General features: G+C 40.9%; 1 protein-coding gene across 1 annotated transcript in view; it reads left to right on the forward strand.

Annotated features, from left to right (window-relative positions):
* The first annotated feature begins 608 nt into the window (after positions 1–608).
* LOC115373492 (myelin basic protein) overlaps positions 609–20,478 on the forward strand; it is a 40,480-nt gene continuing 20,610 nt past the window's right edge. Inside the window, exons 1-2 of the mRNA XM_030071917.1 lie at positions 609–854; positions 12,482–12,543. Coding sequence (XP_029927777.1) covers positions 12,496–12,543 — 48 coding nt within the window. The 5' untranslated portion in view covers positions 609–854; positions 12,482–12,495. The remainder of the gene's footprint in view (positions 855–12,481; positions 12,544–20,478) is intronic.

Consider the following 20,478-nt stretch of genomic DNA (forward strand, 5'->3'; position numbering starts at 1 on the left):
ATCTATTCTGGGATGCTCTTACTATTATAGTCGGTTTATAATAATAGACAGTGTTTGCTATGCTACAGCAAGGACATTTACAGGGACACTATTGGATTCATGAATAAAACGCCAACAGTAGCTGGATTCTGCTCAACTTCATGATGAGTAAAGGTGTAAAGCTTTTGTAAGGTTAAGTTTGAATGCAAGTTGTGCCACTATAAAAGTGAATTAGCCTCTGAACTGTGTTCTCTGTGCACTCCTGCAGTGGAGCTGGTGGCCAGCAGTGGAAGACTGTACTGGACAGCTCCCACTGTAAATGTGTGCAGCTGTGTATCAGTGCAGTGTATGGGGTGTTCCCTGGATTAATAATGCTTTAAATGTCATATGTCATATTTTTATGTATGATTCTGAGGCATTGCATGTACTTAGACTGTCTGACATTTTCTCAACAGGCTGCTTATTTTCACTTTACAACACAATTTCAAAACATTTCTCCTTTGCACAATCTCTCCAGCTCCTCACAATCTATCAAACGTGATAATGGGCAAGTCACGGTTGCAGATTCATGCTCAGGCGTGCACCGACGTGCTCTTAAGCCCACATTTCTTGACGGACCAAAGCTGCATTCCGCCCCACCCCGAAGAAACATCACCAGCAGTGTACCTAAATCAGGAAGCATTGAGACACGTTTTTGGACGAAGTCAGTCTGGTTTAAAAAAAAAAAATAATAATAATAACATCAACGGCGATTCGTGAATGGAGAAAGAACATTGTTGTTGTTGACGACCATCGCTGGCTGAGGACTGACACTTGGTTACATCCAGTACGAGGCTCCGCTGTGGATGCATTTGATTCAGTGTAACCAGAGAACGGTATGTGTCTGCCGAATTGGTGAAAAATAACTAAACAGTTACAATATGGGGAATAAGTAAGCGTAAAAGCGTTAAAACAAGCGTAATGGAGGGGTTTTCCTGGCCTGACATTGTTTTCGACTACAGCACGGTGATAGTAAACATGTTAGCCACGTCGATTTGTTTACTATGCGCCTTGGGCTTGCCTGTCGCTTTCAAACCTGACAGCGAAAATGAAAATGCTCGGAATGTGTATGCTTGGTGCTCGGCGAAGTCTACCTGGCAACTGAGTGCAGCAAAATCCAATTACTGTTGTTTAAAGCACTTTAAGCATCCCTGTCAGAATATCTATGTTAAGTCATGTGCTTTGATAATGTCCCTTTTACACGAACCACCCCCCCTCCAGCCCCGATAGGCTTCGTTCTCACTGCTCGCACCAAATGCCATGAAAAATAAAGCAGTTTAGTGCTGCGCTGGTTATTAGCAAGCTAAAACACATTTTACAACTAGAAGGAAGATTTTCTGTGAATCATTACAATCTTCTCTTCGTGTCGGCGTGTATTTGATATACCAACTAGTATTTTGTTGCAATAAAACATCAACTTTTAGTTTTCGTTCGCACTGCTCGTTTCCGCCCACTGCAGTGAGTTTTCGGCGGAAGAAGTGATATCAGTCTGGAGACCAACCCCTAACAACTTTATTATTTTTTTTTTTTAAACTGGTGAAACATAAATATACATAGAACTTAAATATTATTTGAAGGTGTAAAGTGTTGTTGCAGGAAGTGTTTGACTTTGCCCGTAAGCAAGGCAGCGTTAAATCGACAGGTTTTTGAATAGAGTTTGGTGATAAGTTCTCTCCATACGAGATAAGGGAACTGAACAGGACTAGCCAACATAGTTCCTCCCCAGCTGCACTGTCATCAGTTCTCTGGATAATAATAATTGCTCATAAAACCAACAGTCCATGTCTTTGTTTAATTTAAATTTGAATGATAGCCTAAAATATTACGGCATATAGACATACACAAACACACAGCTGTGGGCGGGTAACTTAAGTGTTATAAAAATGGCCTACACCTGTGGTCATTAAACATTTTGGTTAAATATGAATGTGATAGCTTAAAGTCAGCATACACTGCACTAACCACTTCGTTTAGCTGCTGTTCAGGGACTACACTACCACATAACTTGGTGGTAGAAACACACAATCATTGCTATGACTACATCACAAGGTTTGTTTTGTATGCACTTTCTTTTTTAGCCTAATTATCAACTGAATAGACAGTCTAGTGGCTTTCAAGAGAGATTAAGAGAGAGTCCAACAGTAAAGATGGTGGCAATTTAGTATGACATCACATTGCATCCTAATCAAGGCCTGGTCAGCTGCAAGCTCCATCTGTCATTGGACATAACCCGAACACAGTGTATGCCCATAAAATGAACACATACAAGCTCTTTGGGCTTAATTGATCAAAACCATTCTTCATTGCTGAACTGTTGGCTTGCATGTTTGTTGGTGAAAAGAATTGCCAAGATCAAAGCAGAAGAAGCCCCTAGTCTGAATGCACAATAAAAGATCGGAGCCCAGAGCGACGCTGTGACTCGATGCGGCTGCCTCTATGCATGATCTATAAATATAACGCTCACGCACGAGTGGCTGTGTGTATCAGAACTCCACTGATTTATTTAAGAAAAAGCCCACAGTGTGCAATGTCCTCTGGCCTGGGAACATTTAGCAAAGGGCATTGTCTGATGCACACACATTGTCTGAGGCTTGATGCTCACCTTTCTCTGGATGAAGATATGAGAGAATGGAGAGTACAAATCAACCCTGTCAACTGAGCAGTAGAAGAATGACATTTTCTGTCACTCGTATCAGTTGCATCATGAAACCGACTTACAGTGACTGCTATAGCGATATCAGACACCACAGTTGCAGAGGTATTTCATTTGTAACTTAAATTGCTTTGATGCTGGCATTGCTGCAGATCATTTTGATGTCATATGATGGACTTGGTGGAATGTCAGAGAAAATTGACTTTTTAGTGTAAATAGTGTGGCGCAATCCATTGCAACCTTGAGCTGTTTGCCTGAGAATACCTGGTGTGGAGGCCGCTGGAATGCATTCCTTAGCATTACAGGAATGTTCTGAGCTCAGTCAGGAAAACACTGCCAAAATGTTTGCTCAGCCATCACGTGGCTAGCTTGGCATTCGTGTTCTTACCTTGTGAGCGGCACACACCCTTTTACTTGCCAGTGTGTTTTTGAAAACAGTCAGACAGTCTGCCGTGCCATTGTCATTTTTTCATACTGTGTGAGGTTTTCTTCCTTCTTTCCAAATGTACGTGTCACTGAATGTGCACCACACACAGCACATTGTAGGTCTGCGTTTTAGCAGGTGATACATTGAGGTTAGTCAACTTCCGTCCTCAGAGACTTGCAAGCGTCCTCTCTCTTCTCACTTCCCCTTGTGTCTGCGTGCTTTTGGTAGTCAGGTTCAGTCACATTACCTTTGCAGCAACACCATGCTTCAGGCACAGTGCCACCAGGCAGCTTGGAGTTTCATGATGACAACATAACTAGTCATCCGCAGTGGTGTTGTAGCATGTAATGTGTCAGACACTAAGTAGATATCACAGCAGATGGTTGAGATGAATATTTTGCTTCCAGCGCCATGTCAAGAGACCCTGGCTTGGATTATGGGCTAGCAATCCCCAAGAGCAATGGTGGTAGATCTCTGAAGTGCACGGAGTGTACCCTCCAGGCCCTGCACTTTATGGGAAAATGAGGAGGACACCCCAGGGAGTGATGGGATATGCCCATGCATAACAAAGCAAAACAAGTACATGCTCCAAAAAATATTAACACAACAAAGGCTATACGCAGCATTGAGCCTTGGGAGCAGGGCTATTCCGCTACAGCTCAGTAGCCCCCAGAGTAAGATGTTTTCTGTCATCAGGAAAATCCTTTGGCAGTCATCCATGTTTGTGTGTACAGGAGGGATGGAGATGGAGGCTGTAATGATAGTAGGAGGCTGGGTCCTGTGTGTGTATCAGTCTGCTGGTTCGGTGAAATCGTCCAACTCTCAGACCAATTATCCTATCTCAAGAAACCCAAGCAGCTAAGATAACAGTGACCCAGATGTTTCCACTGAGCGGCCCGAGGCCCACAGGCAAACACTGCTTCTCTCTGTGGTGGAGCTGCTGTACTTCAGCCAGATGATCGCGGCTGGCTAGTCACTGAGTTGACAAAACTTTGCTGGCTTGCTACTGTGCCGGGCTGGTACCACATATAACCGTGCTCACTGATTCAGTGTTGAGCCTGAACCAAGCTTTGACATGATTATGCATCACAGGCATGGCGGTGGTACTCGTTATAATGGCGATATAATATATTATATATATATATTATAATGGCGTTTCCTGGATAAGCACAGAGCTTTACTGCATAAGCACTCAACTTCACTGTATTAATGTTGCAATATGAGATGATACTTTTGTTAATGACCAATGTCACACCAGTTTCTCTCAGTAGAAAAGATTCAAACAGATGTCTGGTCTTGTCCAGTTCTTTTTGGAGTGCTGCCCATGTATTTTCATTGATTTGTTGACAAGGTAATAGGATGATCATGTTATTAGGATAGTGCATGGCGGTCTCTGAACATATGGAGCATACTGTTTGAGGTTTATCTTAATTTTTCAAACATGACACAACCTCATGTTGGCCACCAAATATTTCCTGGGGTAAAAATAGAATCAGCAATGAAAAGAGGTGGAGCTTAGCAAGAGAAAGAGAGTGAAAGGGAGGGGGGAGATTGTAAACAAAAACAGAAAGCATGGATGTCAGTCTTCTGCACTGTGTCCTGATCGCTGTTCTACCAGATGCCAACCCCACATCCCTCCACCCCTTGGGACAGATGTTGACCCTTGACCTCAGATCTCTTGTCAGGGGTAGAGTATTTCCACTGGCAGGATAGGCAGAGTGTAACTCCATTGCTGTTTCTCATGTCACGACACACACGCACGCTGTCTTCCTTTCCCCCGCCGCGCTTGCAGACAAACACACATGTGTATTCATTACGTAATTGACTCTCACAGCGGAGCACAAGGCAGTGCAGTCACCGCAGGCAGCTTGAGGGTTAAAATAAGCTGTTGTGTCTACAAGGACAAACCTAAAATATAACAACAGCACCAGGCAACACCAGGCACTCCCACATATTTAAGGCACCTCGATGTTATGTTAGTCTAGTATATTTGTTCACTGGTATGTCAGGCCAATATTGTTTTTTTTTGTTAAAGACCAGATATCACACAGGATCATACATATATTGTATATATGTATGTGTGTATGTGCCAGTAACATTATTAATTTTTGACAACGCTATATAGGTTTCATTGGAAAGTGTTAGTGTCTTGTGATGAAGTGCTGCTTGAGAGGCTTTTTCCACCCTATATAGGTGAAATGATAAAGTGGAAGAAACATTGTTTGCACACTTAACAGCTGTCAGCAGCTTTGTTTAAAAAGACAAACAACTTGTAATTAGTCCTCAAATAGCCATACTATAAGATTTAAATGGATATTTCACAGGTTTTGAAAAACAGAATATTGCACTTCCCCCTCCAGCTGTTCTGTAGGACAGCAGTGGTGCTATCTTCCTCTCATTGTTACTGAGTGCTGGATACTGGCTGGATGCTCCAAATGCTAACTGTTAGCCTCACTAGTTCTCACTAAGTCTGAGTTTATACATAACTAAGTTGCATTACATAAACCTTGAACTTTATTGGGCGCAGTGTGAGGACTGTAAACCTCAGAGAGCCGACAGTATCTCAGCTCTTCTGGCTGCTATTGATAAGGGCATAAGGATTTTGCTTTTGTCACATACATCATTGGTTGCACAAGTGGCAACAACGATATGGTTGCTCTTCTGTTTTCCTTTGACTAGTAAAGATGTAAAGATGACTTTTTGATGAACAGATTTCTTGAGAAAATAGCAGCAGTTTATTTTGGCTTTGTTTCTATAGCCCTTTGCTGAGTCATATAACAATGGGACATTGTGCTTTGTGTTAATTACAACCTCCAGTCTTGGAAATCATTTTTCATAAAACAAAACAAGTAACTCCTCTTCAATTCTAATTCTGGTTGAATGGATGGTGACAAATCGCCCATCTGTAAAAACAGTCATCTAGGTTGAACTTTATGTCACTGAAAATGGGTGGAAATCTAACAGAGACAGACACATCATCAGCCTTGTTCAGACAGCTGACGTCTCTCATCGAAAGCAGATTGAATATCACGTATACAACAAGCCACAACAGGTTCATGTGACTGCTGCGTGGTGCTACTAAACAAAGAGGTGTCAAACTAATTAGTGTCATCAACTACTAGTGACTGGAGAGCGATACACTGTAAATGACTGCTGCTTTTAGTATTTACATCAGCGCACTTGTAATCAACAACGTCAACATCGGAGATATGCTTAAAGTGTGACCATCAAAAACAGTGTATTTCCACTACATGTTTGATGTGTCTGGGACTTCACCCCATTCTTAGAGGGGGCAATGACAGTAATCACCCTCAATCCCCAGAAGAGCAAAATCTCCCCACTCTGAAGTTCATATTCCCAGACGACTCTGTCTTTGTTGACTTTGTTGCCTGTCTGGGAAATTGGACTTGAGAGCTTGTACTGTTCCAAGTAAGTGCTGTTTGATGTACTCAAATAATCTACAGAAAGGAAAAAAAACCCTACTTGTCTCCACATTGTTTACTTGGCTCTCAACATCCATCTTTCCATGAGTCATTGTCTTCTAAAAGTGTGATTACTGCTCGCTGACCCTTTGTTTGAGGAAGTAGAAAAGGATCACTTAGACACAAAGAGAGAGAGAGGGATCCTGCTGTTTAAAATCCATTTGCATCCATTTGTTTTGTTTGTATGGTTTATTTTGCTAAAATGAGACATTTAATTTGACAGTGGCTACATGGAATAAAGAAAGCCTCATTGTATTGAATACACGGTGTTACATGATTGTGACTGATAGTTTGCTTGTCATTGGGTAATCCATATTCCTTTTGTGAGTATTGCAAAAAAAAGCTTGTCTGATCCTGAAAGATTTATCTTGCAGCAAGGCACAATCCCTCTGAGCTTCACCTATCTAAAATCTAGAGGAATATATACCTGCACTGTCTCTACTCTCACTGCTAAGATTTTGTTTTTATCAGTTTCTAAATCGTTACCTGATCCACATTTCCCGCAGGTAACCTGGAGGAATTTTTCATCATGGCTATGATTCTTGTGATCTATCCCATAGACAGCTCCAGCTATTACACATTTGTCTTTGCTGCAGAATTTAAAAATTCTTGTTAGCCTCTCTGGGAAGAGCAGCTCTGTTTAGTTATCGCTATTTGATTATTCAAGCTCCCATTGTATGCAAATTGTCCTGTAATTAGTTACAAAGCAGAAATGAAGACTACAGCATACACAGGGTGCTGGAAACTGAACAAATCTAGCAGGAAATCAGTGTAAAGGCCAACAAAGTGTATATCCATTTTTTAAATTAATGACCATCATCTCTTCTCCCTGCTGAAGCCATGAAAAAACATAATTTGATCATGAGGATGATGATGTTAAATAGCCTGAGGCAATAGACAGCTGAGTAGTGGTGTGAACACTGCAGACAGACTGCAGATAATTACTCATGCACTGAAAACTCTGCTTGGAGAGGTAAATGGAGTCCTTTAGGTGCTGGCCTATATGTAGCTGTCCTATAATTAGTGCTATCTCTTCACCATAATGATTTATGAAAGTAGGCTGGCAGAAAAGCTTGAAGAGATGCACTCTAAGCCTCAGCTATTGACTTGAGCCTGTATGGAACGCGAGTTTTTTTGGCACTCCCTCCTCTGTTGGTTTCCTCCAGAACCTTCTTACCCGTTTCTAAATCATGGAACCAAGTATGAGGGAAAAATGCACGCCAGGCATCAAGTGTGTAATTTTTTTTTGTTGTTGAAAGTCAAAGTAGTACTGTCTAGTTTTAATTGTAGCCTTGCCTCACTCCATTTACCCCTCCCCTCACACACACACACACACACACACACCCTCGGTCTGTCTCTCTCTGCCTCTCTCTTCTCTATTATGCAACAGTCTTGCTTTGCAAGTCCTTGCAGGATTTTAGCTGTGGTTGTGTAACATGTGAGAGTGAAACCAGCTATAAGGCCTCACATTCAATTACACAGAGTTCCTGCAATGTCTTTCCATTTTCCAGGAACACTTGATTGAGTCCCCTACGTATTGCTATTACTCCAAATTGAATGTACATCAACTGGCTTTATAATTGTGCCTTTTGTTTGATCAGCAGTGGGGTTTAGCTTATTTTTGTCAGCTGGGTGTTTGTGCTTTGTGTGACTGTAGCAACTCAACCACCTACACACTCAGACACGATTCAGTCCATTGTATTGAGCTGGCAAGTGCTGTTTAAATAAAGGCTGTAAAGTTTTTCATTTGGATCTAGCTCTGAGTAGAGCTAATCCATTTTAATCCCACAAAACATTGCATGTTATGTCATATGCTGTTATCAGCAAGAGCAAAAGAGGAAGTGTTGGTAAGTGTTGGTTGCCTGTTGAACAGCCTTGAATACTATATAGAGGCTTTGCATCACAACCACAAGCAGTACCATAGAGGGCCACTGCAGAATCAGCTGGGCAAATTATGACTGAGTATGTAACAACTGGGCTAGAAAAAGAGATACCGGAAAAGGACAAGTGTGATGTGGGTGTGGGTACATTCAGTAGCATTCTAAATAAAAGTGAATGACGTGATACATCTCTAGTCTCTACTCCAAAACACAGCTGCTTGACAAGAGTCATCTGAGTCAGCCTGGTGATTGGGACTGTTAACTATCTAACCAAATGATCTACCTAATTACCAAAGTCAGTATTAACATGGTCCTAACCACAACTGATATTAACTTCTAGTACATTAGCCAGTAGGTAACTCCAGTGTGTTTCCAACAAGACAGTAGCCTACTGGTTAACTGACCAAAAACTATGGTTAACTGGCTAATTAGCTAACATTACTTAAACTCAAAATTGATGAGATCAGTGATTAAATGACCCTATTTTTAAACCTGAACCCAAACCTATACTCACCCTAATTTCAAATTAATCACAACTCAAAAATTAACCTTTGCACAAACACTTTATCAATACAGTTGTCCCTCGCTATAACGTGGTTCATCTTTCGCGGCCTCGCAGTTTCGCGGATTTTTTTAGTGCAATTTTGCATGTTTTTTTTTTTTTTTTTAACAGCGCATTGTGTTCTGCGTCCTGATTGGCTAAGGGACTGTAGACCATTGTCAATCAATCTCCTCCATGCCGTGTCTCCTGTACAGTACTGAATGCGTTCATTCTATAATACTGGACTTATTTTTCTACGAAGGTTTGAACTTTGAGAGTTTAAACAAGAGAGAAAAGTGAGAAAATGTTAATGCCTGTCTGAGAAAAGTGTATAAAGTGTGTAGTGAGGGGTTTTACAGCCTTAAAACATCTATAATAATTGTAAAAAATAAAGCTGACTACTTTGCGGATTTCGCCTATTGCGGGTTATTTTTAGAACGTAACTCCCGCGATAAACGAGGGACCACTGTATACTGCTTTTCACACTATGATGGACTCACTTGAATCTAGGTGGACTTTGTCATGATACATTATAGTGACATGAACAGTTGAGTACCAGCAATGGACTATCCTAATGAAGACTTACTGCTTTTTTTTTTTTTTTTTTCTAGCTTAATCTTTCTTAGGAGCAACTGAGATTTAAATGACCAAAAGGCTGTAGTAATATAGAAGACATTAATTCCTGCACCACTACATGAATAAATCTATCTCAAACCTGATAACAGGGTCGCTATGAATTTTTTGAGATATGTTGCTAGTGAAATGCTGCAAATTTAAATAACCAGCTATTACAGTGGCATGAAAAGCCATAAAATTATGAACTTTGGCAGGAATATCCTGAAGTAAAGGGGAAGATAGGGAAATGAGAACTGGAGGGCACTGGAGGTTTAGGTCAACAAGTAAAAGCCCTTTAATCCATCACTGATAAACCAAGCATCAGGTAGACAGCCTGTATTTTTATGATCTGGCATACTGGTCCATCAGTTCAGTTGTGCTTGTCAGAATCAGAGATATTATTATATGGGATAATGCTTGGATTACACAGATCGGGTCATAAAAATCAACATTCTGATTAATATCAGGTGGGTTGTGGGTGGTTGAATATTACGATTATGAATTCGTTTTTTTTTTTTTTTTTTATTGAATACTTGTGATTCCCTGCAGCAGAAACATAAGAGAGGCCTGTGCGCATTTATGCACAAGGCACAGCAGTTCATTAATTATTTAAATTTCCAGACACATCAACAGAAATGGCCCGATCTAATGCTGATTAATGTTCTGTGTTCTAAAAACGCTCAAAACTCAGAGGAAACTCTCCAGGGGAAACAGAAACAAACTTGTAGTTTCTTAAAAATTTTTTAGACAGCTATGATGGAGCTCAGATTTTAAGAACCTCTTTACTCTAGGCCATGTGTCTTGTCTTGTATATTTTCTATAGTAAAATTTGGCATGTGCATCTGCTTTGACCAGTCTCAGTAAAACTTGACACTAACGTCAGTGACTTTTGGCTATCAGCTAGTCATTAAACATCAGCCAAAACTACAGTTTGTGGCTGAAGACTGATTTCACCAATTTTACAGAGCAAATATACATGTCATAGTTAAACTGCCTTAGGTAATTTATCACACATTTAGTTAACAAAGCAACATCATCATCAAACCCAGGATGAGTAGCATAAACTTTGTTGAAAAGGGACACTTCAGGGGGAAATTTGCAGTGTCAGATATAATTATATGAGGGTATGGGAGAGCTATCCCTCAGGAGTCTCTCTCTCTTTTTTGAAGGGGACTTACAGTAGGGGAGATATTTTTTGGAAAATAAGCATTCTTTCAATTCTTGTATATTTTTCCTCACTTTTGAAACTTACGTAAATAAATGTCAGTTTTATTTGGCCTCTTTTGGATGTATTTCTATCAGCACATGAGCTCCTCTGAGTTTTGTTTTTGTGGACTAGTTTTGAACCTGTGCAACCAAAACCATCAGACTTTTCCTTAGAGTGCAAACATCTCTCACTCGCTCTGCATGAGAAAATATGCATGCAAATGGGTGCAAGGGAGACTTCCTTTCTTGCTTCTTCCCTTTGGGCGGCTTACATTTCAGTGCATCTCACTGCTTTCTGAACTTTGTGTTTATAGTAGAGACGTTGTGGTATGCCACTCTTGGCTTGTGTCATTCCTGTTTCATTCTGTTTTCTACAGTTTCTGCAACCGCGCTTGAGTTTGAGGTTATAATCATCAGTAGATGCAAACAAGCCCAAGCACACAATGATTTTTTTTTTTTCATTTCATTTTTTATACTTTGTATCTCATATGTCCCCCTCCATCACATTATTTCAATCATCTTTTCCCTCAAGCTCACCTAAAGTCAATTGCCTGTTCATTTTTATGAGTATGGTCACTCATCTTCATCATGTCAGTGTCATCATCCAGCAGTGTTCAAGATCTGCTCGGAGCAGGAGTTGAACAAGTATAAGTCTCGGCTGATTATCAGGGTTGATATTCACAATTTTTCAATCTGTACTGTAATTTTGATTTGCATGATGGCTGATGGGCGGCACGGTGGTGCAGTGGTTAGCACTGTCGCCTCACAATAAGAAGGTCCTGGGTTCGATTCCCACCCAAGGTCCTTTCTGTGTGGAGTTTGCATGTTCTCCCCGTGTCTGCGTGGGTTTCCTCCGGGCACTCCGGTTTCCTCCCACCGTCCAAAGACATGCAGGTCAGGTGAATTGGAGAAGCTAAATTGCCCCTAGGTATGACTGTGTGTGAATGTCAGTGTTTGTCTGTCTGCCCTGCGATGGACTGGCGACCTGTCCAGGGTGTTTCACTGCCTTCGCCCTATGAGCGCTGGGATTGGCTCCAGCACCCCCCCGCGACCCTAGTGAGGATAAGCGGTTAAGAAGATGAATGATAAATGAATGAATGATGGCTGATATGAAAAGAACCCAGACTCTGCTTCTCCATCTGAGTGACAGTGGAACAAAAACAATTGGGCCGGGCAACGTTGACGATAATGTTGTTACAATTTTAATTTCCCTTTTTGCTGGATTTGTATTTAATTTAGTTTTATTGAAAGACAGAAACGCTGAGATATAGCCTAGTGTGATGTTTATTTCCTTTATTGTAATTTGTAATGCAGTTTTCTTTTTTTTTTTTTTTTACTGATTTAATGTAAATTAACATTTGTCAATTCAAAGCAAGAATCGGTGTCTCTAATACTCGTGTCACAATAAATTGTGACACGGAGATTCTCAAATTTAATGGAAATGAATGTCGGCCCTGAATATCAGATATTGGTGTCTGAAAAATCAGTATTGGTCAGTTCCTAGTTTGGCATATCTCAGTATTCCTCTTGCTTTGTATGGTCCTACACTTCTATTCATTGACCGAAGTGATAGCATTTCTTGCTTAGATAAAGAGGAATATCCTGGCCTCAGATAATATGCAGCAGCCTTGGTGTAAACTCATTTTCTTTCCTTCACAGTGTCTGTCAGCAGCATGGGACAGATTATTCCAAAGAAGGCCTCTCTACCCACAGACAGCAAGGTAAGAATCCTAAATTATAGGCTTTTATGCCTGGCTTTAAGAGATACATGAGCTTCTAAAAGCTTAAAATTTTGTGTCTTAAGGTAAGAGTTTTGCCATTTGAGAATTATGTGTTGTAGAATTTCCTTTAATCCTTATCGTTTTGAGTATTGGCCTTTATCAGTGTACAGCAGGACTTTGGCCTCTTTTGTTGACAAGCTGCCAGACTCCTTCTGTCAAATTGAAAATTGACCTTTACTAAGCTTGAGTCAAGCCAAAAACACTTAACGTGTGTCTTGAGCCTTTTGTTTTTATTCTGCACTTTTATCCAAGCCAGAATTTGTACGACACAGCAAAAAGGTGGAAAATAGTACATTTGTCACGTCAAGTACTTTTTCCTCCAAAATCTTTGTGCAGAATGTTTACTCAGTTGACAAATGGTTGAATTTAGTTTTGATCTGCCCTGACTTTCTCAGCTTTGACATTTGGTACACAAATGTTAATTTGTGGCAACAGGGCAGCAGGTTATACTCAGGTTATACACATTTTTCAGATGTATTGCATTGAGATTCAGAAGTGCATGAATAATGTGCCAGCCATCTGTAATGTCAGAATGTTGTGATTATGGGCTCTAGTTTCCCGGCGCAGCGCGGGGTGGCGCAGTGAGGCGAACCCCGCGCAGAGCTAGTTTCGACCGGCGAAACGGGAGAGGCGGACAGTGTCCAAGTTTCGCAGACGGACTTGCGCGGAGATGGGAGTGGCAGCGCAGCGGGGGGAGGTGTCAACAGATTCAACTTGGCGCAGTCACAGTTTCGTGCCAAAAGGCTTCGCCGAGGTGCGCCAAAAGCTCGCCATCTGAAACCACGTCTACTTTCAGCGCAAGGCGGAGCGGAGCCGGCGCAGTGGAAGTTTGGCTGGCTGGCGCACATCACCAAAACCTCACAATCAGCACAAACGGTGCCAATCTCCTTTGATCTGACATCAGCTGTGACGGGACAGTTGATATGGAGATATATGTATGTGCTGATTGTGATCGTAGCATTGAATAGTGTTTTTTTCGGTATTTATTGCATCGTTCATGTGCCTGACATCCCGGAAGCCTGCCTGTGAGGTTTTGGTGACGTGTGCGCACTGCTCGCCGGTCTCCACTCCGCGCCTGTCTCCTGAGCTCCGCTCCGCCTGCGGCAATAGACCTCCATGTCAGCTGTGTAAACTTTCATTACGCCTTCACGCAGCGCATTTTAAAGGCAAGGACAGGGGCTCATTTGATTGGTTACATGTGAATCGGCTGTGTCAAACCCACTCCACGCCTTCTCTCCTCCCTTGCGCCGGTAGGAGGAACGGCGGAGTACTTGCGCCACCGAGCATGGCGTGCCAAACTTGGAAAATCCGCCTGGCCACACCCAGTTGGCGAAGCGCATCTGCGCTACGCCCCCGCCTCGCCAGGTCTGCGAAACTAGAGCCCAAAATGTGTATAACATAGTGAAAATGTATGTTTTTGAGGGCAGCGGAAACATGATGATGGTATCTTTTGAGTCTTATACCAGATGATGATGAAAATGAGGGAGTATTAGGTGAGTTAATAGGTGAGTTTGCCTTCAAGTCATTGTCCAGGTTCAGATTTTTTAGTTGAGTTTTTGCAGTATGAATTAAAAAGAGTCAAGAGTCAAGACCATGTAGTCTTCTTCCATACCCAAATCTCAGATATGCTGATGGGTTTTGAGTCCAATCCATGCTATACAAATAAATCACTTAATCATATATGTGAAAGACACTGACCAACTAGCCTAACTTTTTTGGAATAATTTCTGCTTAGATTGAATTCAATGTACTTGCCACATTTTGCTGGATCAAGTTTTACATTGTGTGTTTTTGAATAATGAGTCCTCTGATGTTTGTGTTTGTATCAGTCAGCTCTTCACACTTCAGTCTCTGTTGCACCAAGTGGCCATCGAAATTTGTTCCATGCATTATGATAGCCCTTAAGTTTTCTGATTTTATCTCCAGCCAACCTCTAATAATTTTTCCAATCCATGAACTTAGTTGCAACAATACAGCTGTGAAAGACCCTGTTGGACCTGTAGTGAGAAAATAAATGATTGCATGCATCAGGGCCAGTGCTAATCCCTCCCCAGATACACGTTTCATTTAACCAGTAGCTTTGTTTCAGTGATCAGGAAGACCTAAGTCAGCCAGCTCCCACCCATAAAGTCCAGCTGTCCAAACTGAGAATTGATCATCCATTGGTTCTTTTTTTATTTTATGGTATCAGCCATCCTTGTTTTGGTTTTCAATTGGGAAAAAGTTGGGGATAGTGCCCGGTAGCTGCTACTATTTTTGGTACCACCTCCAAGCAAAGTCCCCAACAGGGCTTCAGTGTTAGTGGGTACTACAGTATCTGCAATGGAAAACAAAATCCAGAAAAGTAAAGCAAATAGAATCGAGTCAAGCCAAGCCACAGAAAAGGGTCACAGCCACCACAATGCACTGAATCTCCATTTCCATAGCAACAACAGCCGCTTGTTGCACTGCAGATCCATATTGGAAGCATTGAGGTCTTGCCGTTTTGTTGTGAGACAGAAGCTCAGATAGGTGGGTGATGGTTTTAAAACACGTTACCTTTCAGTGCACCATCTCCTGCTGCTGTTGAGTCAGACTCTGCAACAATAACAGCTGTTCAATACAGTAAACTGGATTAAAGTCTGAGAAAGAGAACAATTGTGCTGGCTGATGGATTGCATCTGTTTTGCCGCTAGCTGTATGACTTCTCCCTGTAGGCGAGCAGAACTGTTCGAATTGGAACACAATTACAGCAGTGGAAAGCATTAACATGGATCACAGTGTTCAGTGAGTTTGGGAAAGAAAAAAATAGGATACTTTCAGAGAGGTAACGCCTTATTATTATTATCAAATATAAATTAACATGAGCTAAAGGTTCTAGCAGGGGTTTAAGGGAGCTTTTCCATATTTTGTGGCCTAGCTACAAACAAGCACCTCACAATAGGTATTTTAATTGGTTAGAAAATGAGACATAATGCTTAAAACAAAATGTCTGATTGGGCCTTAAACAGAGTAGAGTGAAGATGTTTCAGAATTTTTTTTTAATGATTTATCTTTCTGCTCTCTGAATCCAGAAATTACAGGCCGCCCATTGTTCCTGCCCACTGAGTGTGGGAGGATCAGGCTTAAACTGGGGCACTAATGTAATTAAATTACATCAGGTAATTAACCCATGCCTTGCCAAAGTCCCCTTTCTTGCAATTTTTCAAAATTACAGCAGATAAAATAAGTGGAGCCATTATGGTTTAGGCTCCAATCAGATTTGAGGATGCTGTGAGCCCACAGCAGCTCAGATGCTGAGCACCGTGATATGATGAGAAAACAGTAAAAGATGAGAGGTAGGCAGAAAAAGGAGAGAAACCCTGGTGTGTCCACTATGGGGGATATAGGTTGCATCATAGATATTTGCCTGCTGCTGGTAATGGGCGGAGTGGGGTTGTGTTGGCTTATGTGGGAACAGGGCAGAGCAAACCTGCAGGGAGGCTGATGGCTCAGCCCACAGATGATTTGTTTCCTTTGCCTGTAAGTCACACTCTGGAGAAGTAAGAGCAGGAGGAAAAGTGGATTCATTTGTAGAGTCTGAAGCTGCCAGGACGCATGTAGCACTAAAAAGCATTGTTTATCTCATCAATCTTGATCTGTCTATCTATCTATCTATCTATCTATCTATCTATCTATGTGTCTGTCTGTCTTTCGGAAACCATCAGAGCACTATAGCAGCTGTCTTTTTGTAGTTTTTAACTTCTTTTTTATTTCTCTCTCTTTGGCTACCTCATCATCATCTCAACCAAAGACAATTTAAAGGTCTGGCAAATCAGATGGTTGTCATAGTGACAGTCAAATAGGAACAGAGCGTGATAGAGTAAGGCAGGTTGTGTTTAGACGCTGGTGTCTGGGTCGTGATCCCTTTCCCGATGCCTTATCATCGCAAGAGGGTGAAATGCACCCATACTCCATCACACCACAACAGCACTGACCAAAATGAGGACTATAGCCCCATTCATAAAGGGTTAGAGGGATATAGGTTGCACTGTACCTTCCAGATTCAAAAACTGTTGCATACATAGCCCTCAAGTTGTTAGCTGATAGGCTGACCAAAGGTAGATATTTAATCACTTCCAATATGGTTCCCCAAATTTAGCCCCACAGTTTGCATGATCATTCTCTCCTGATGGACATTAATAGCTATTGGTGGTTCACCTTGCATTTCTGGTCACACCTTGTTGTATTATGGTGTATTCTTCTTATTGCTCCAGTTAATTGGCCAAGATAGATGGTATGATATCTCAATGAGATATTTCAAGTGTAGCTACACAATGAATGAAAAGGTTTCAGCAATCTAAAACATCAATGGTAAACACAGGGGTTTGGTGTCAGTCTTTCAAAATCAAAGAGAAGCATTTTGTCTTACTGGAGTTTCCATTTTGCATCAGTGCTCAGAATTATACAGGGAGAAATCCTTTCATAGACCAGGCAGAGATACCAGTTACGCCACTGATAGTAGCCTCAATAGACCAGAATGCACTCCAACCACAAGACATGTATTATGAAAAAGAGGTGCGACTCTCATATTTTCATTTTCTTGCTTGTACTATCATGGTAGCATCTTATTGTTTCTGCACCCACAAGTATAACACACAGCTAATAGCAAGTTCAGGCACATGCACTGGATGTTGTTGACAGACATTCTGGGAAATGTAGGAAATTATCAACTGAAGTAGAAGTGGATGAGGCAGGTTGATGGACATTGGGTACACCAAAGAAGTAAATAACATTATTTTGTTGAAATATATGCTATGAACATCACAAATTGTTATCTATCAGTGAAAGAGTTACCTGAGGTTGAATTTGAACTTTCACCTTATCGGCTCCCAGTAATGGTGTAGGTGTAGTTGTTTTTTTCCCCTTTTAAATAAGCAACTTCTTCCTTAAACAATGTAATGTTGGCATCTCTTCACTTTGCCAAATAAAACTGAAATTGCACACTTTTTAACAATCAGGAAGAATCACAACTGGTGTCCATCTGTAGAAACCTGTTGAGACATGAAGGAGTCTCTCTAGATGGGCCCAAGAGCTGAAACACTGAGGTAGGGAAGGGTAATCACAGACATGGTCACTTCAGATGGGATTAAAAATAACAATAGCTAGTTTTTTTGTTTGTTTGTTTGTTTTTGTTGTAAGACACTGCTGTAGTCCATCTTCTTGTCCATTTTTTGACTCAATGATTCTAATTTAGTCCTCGAACTGAAACTTGGGAAACTTGGGAAGTGGGATAAGACTGAAGTCTCCAGATGAGGGAGCTTCAGGCTCAGCTAGTAGACAGCCGGTCTTCAGACACCATCAACTCTACCATTGTGCGACAGTCTCGACAGAGAGCTCTATGTATTGTGGCCAGTGCAGCATACTTGTTCCTGTCCCTGCCTGTCACTCTCACTATGAGAGCTCTGTCCAGAGAGACAGTCATATATGAATTATAGCTGCACTCAACACATCCCAACTCTCAAGCCCTGTCTGCTTCGTGCTCTGTCTTCACTTTTATTCGTAATGCTATTCCCATGCTCAGCCTGTCCTGCTGTACCCACAGGATAGAAACACAGCATCCACAAAAAGGAAAACAGCAACATGCTGTTGGTTTTTAGAATAATTATAGTTTTCCAGTGGAGATGTACTTGAAGCCATCAAACTAAATATTTTAATTATAATGCTGTGTAATTAACACTGACTTTTTGAAATTTCAGTTTCACATCAGTTGGACAGGATGGGCTGTTTTTCACAGCAGCTATTCTGACATGAAATTAGGATTAAACACCAGTGTTACTCATATTAATTAGGCTTCCATTCCATAGATGTAACTGGAGCGTAATCTTAATTAATGTCATTTAACACCTGTGTTTACCCTGCTATTTCATGTCAAAATGGCTGCTGTGATTTTTTTTTTCAATGCATTTATTTATTTATTTATTGTTTATCTGCTGAAAATTATCTTTTGTCTTTAGTGATTTCATGATTTGATTGGGAAATTTTTAAATTATGGAAGTAAAATGTAGATCTGCATTTACAATTCTAACGGCCAGCACAACAAAAGAAACAAAACAGAAAGTAATATGTTAATCCTATTTTATTGCACTCAGCAAACCATCAGCACAAATAAATTTGATTGGGACTGAGCCATTTGTATCTCCTGGCCATGATAAGGGCTGCATATCAGGAGTATTGTATTGTGATACTGTTTTACCTTTTGCTTGAAATACCATATAAGTTCAGCATTGCAGTAAGAATATTGTGTTTCTGCCTGCCCTGTTTCTTGGAAAAGCTCATTAAATCCTTTGCGCATTGTACTGATCTCTTACCTCAATGACCTCTGCAGTTCAGCTACAATATTTGTGCTAAGCATGGAGTAAGGCTGGATTTCAGATTGGTACGGTATTGCTCTTGGACAGTTTGGCCCTCATCAGTGAAATTTCACCACTGTTCCCCTACAGCTAGAAAAGTGTGAATGTGTGATGCAATCATAAAGGTGGCTCATTATAAAGCATACCTGCAAAAAGGCAGTCAGAGCTACAGAGGCCATACAGCCACTGAAAGTGTTATCGTCACTGCTACTCATGTCTTGCTGAAGAGGTGAGATTAAAACAACATGCTCTATTCATTTCCACTCATTTTCCATCCCTAAAGTGTGTTCAGGATTACATGGTGAAGGACACAGCTATCACCAAGCCAGTGCTTGGAAGAACTTTGATCCTTGTGAGACTCTTAAATCAGCCAGGCCCTGAGAGGTCTTCAAAGTGCTGCACTCTACCTCTCACTCTCTCCCACGACAAGAGCTTTGAATGAAGAGGGCCACCATCTTTTACCCACATTCATTCCTACCAAATGACGTATTTGAAAAAAATGTTAGGGTAGCTCTGAAAACACATGGAGATGGAGAAACTTTAAATGATTCATCTTGCAATGCAGAGGAAATTGCTGGTTTTGACTTGAATGAACATGTGAACGTTATCGAATTTGATTCTGTTTGTTTGAAACGTTTGTTATGTGCAGTGCCAGTCCTGCTGAATCACCTCAGCATCCAAGAATACACATCAATGCACGATGCAGTACTGACACAACAGCAGCAGCGACTCCTGGATTTTTTCACAAAGCCTTTTTTTCTTTAACACACAAAATGCAAGGCTGAAGAGAGAGATAAGACTGTGTTGGTTGGTTGAACAAAGGATGAATGTTGATACACTTAGCAGTGGTTTATTGTTAAAATAAATGTCTTGAAGAAATGCTAATGCAATGTAAGGTAGAGATAATGCAAGTACTGAGATCAACAAATGTTTCGCTAAACTCTCTGTTCTTCCTTTATTAGCATAAAAGTAAAGAATCAGTGTTGTTGAAGTGATAGCCTAGCATATAAAACAGATGTACGATTTAAAGTTTGAATCAACTTGTAAATAATAAGGAATGGGTTGAGATGCAAATATGAAATGACAGTAGTATACTTGTGGTATATTGTGGTTTGGTGATTTGAAGCAGTGCTAATGGTGCGTGGTTGTTGCTTGCTGCTTGGTGCTGTTTTGAGGTTTCAGCTTATGAGCCTGTGACGCTTTGAAAGTGGCAAATATCCTTTGGGATCATGTTTACCTGAGTACTAGGGCTGTCATGATCATGAAATGTTAGTTTAATTCTTATGCAAGTAATTGCCATAAGCAATTAAATTTATTAAATTTTAATGCCATAAGAATTCACTCTACTGCACCACAAAACTATAGTGTAGCTCTACCTAACTTAATGAGAAAGTGTTTCAACACAGTGTTTATTAATGTACAGGGGCATTAATCTGCAGCTGGTTAAAAGTTAATATGCAATGGGAAACACAAAGCCATGTTTCCATCCATCCTCTAGAATCAA

The sequence above is a fragment of the Myripristis murdjan genome, chromosome 16 (assembly GCF_902150065.1).
Source record: "Myripristis murdjan chromosome 16, fMyrMur1.1, whole genome shotgun sequence".
Taxonomy (NCBI): domain Eukaryota; kingdom Metazoa; phylum Chordata; class Actinopteri; order Holocentriformes; family Holocentridae; genus Myripristis; species Myripristis murdjan.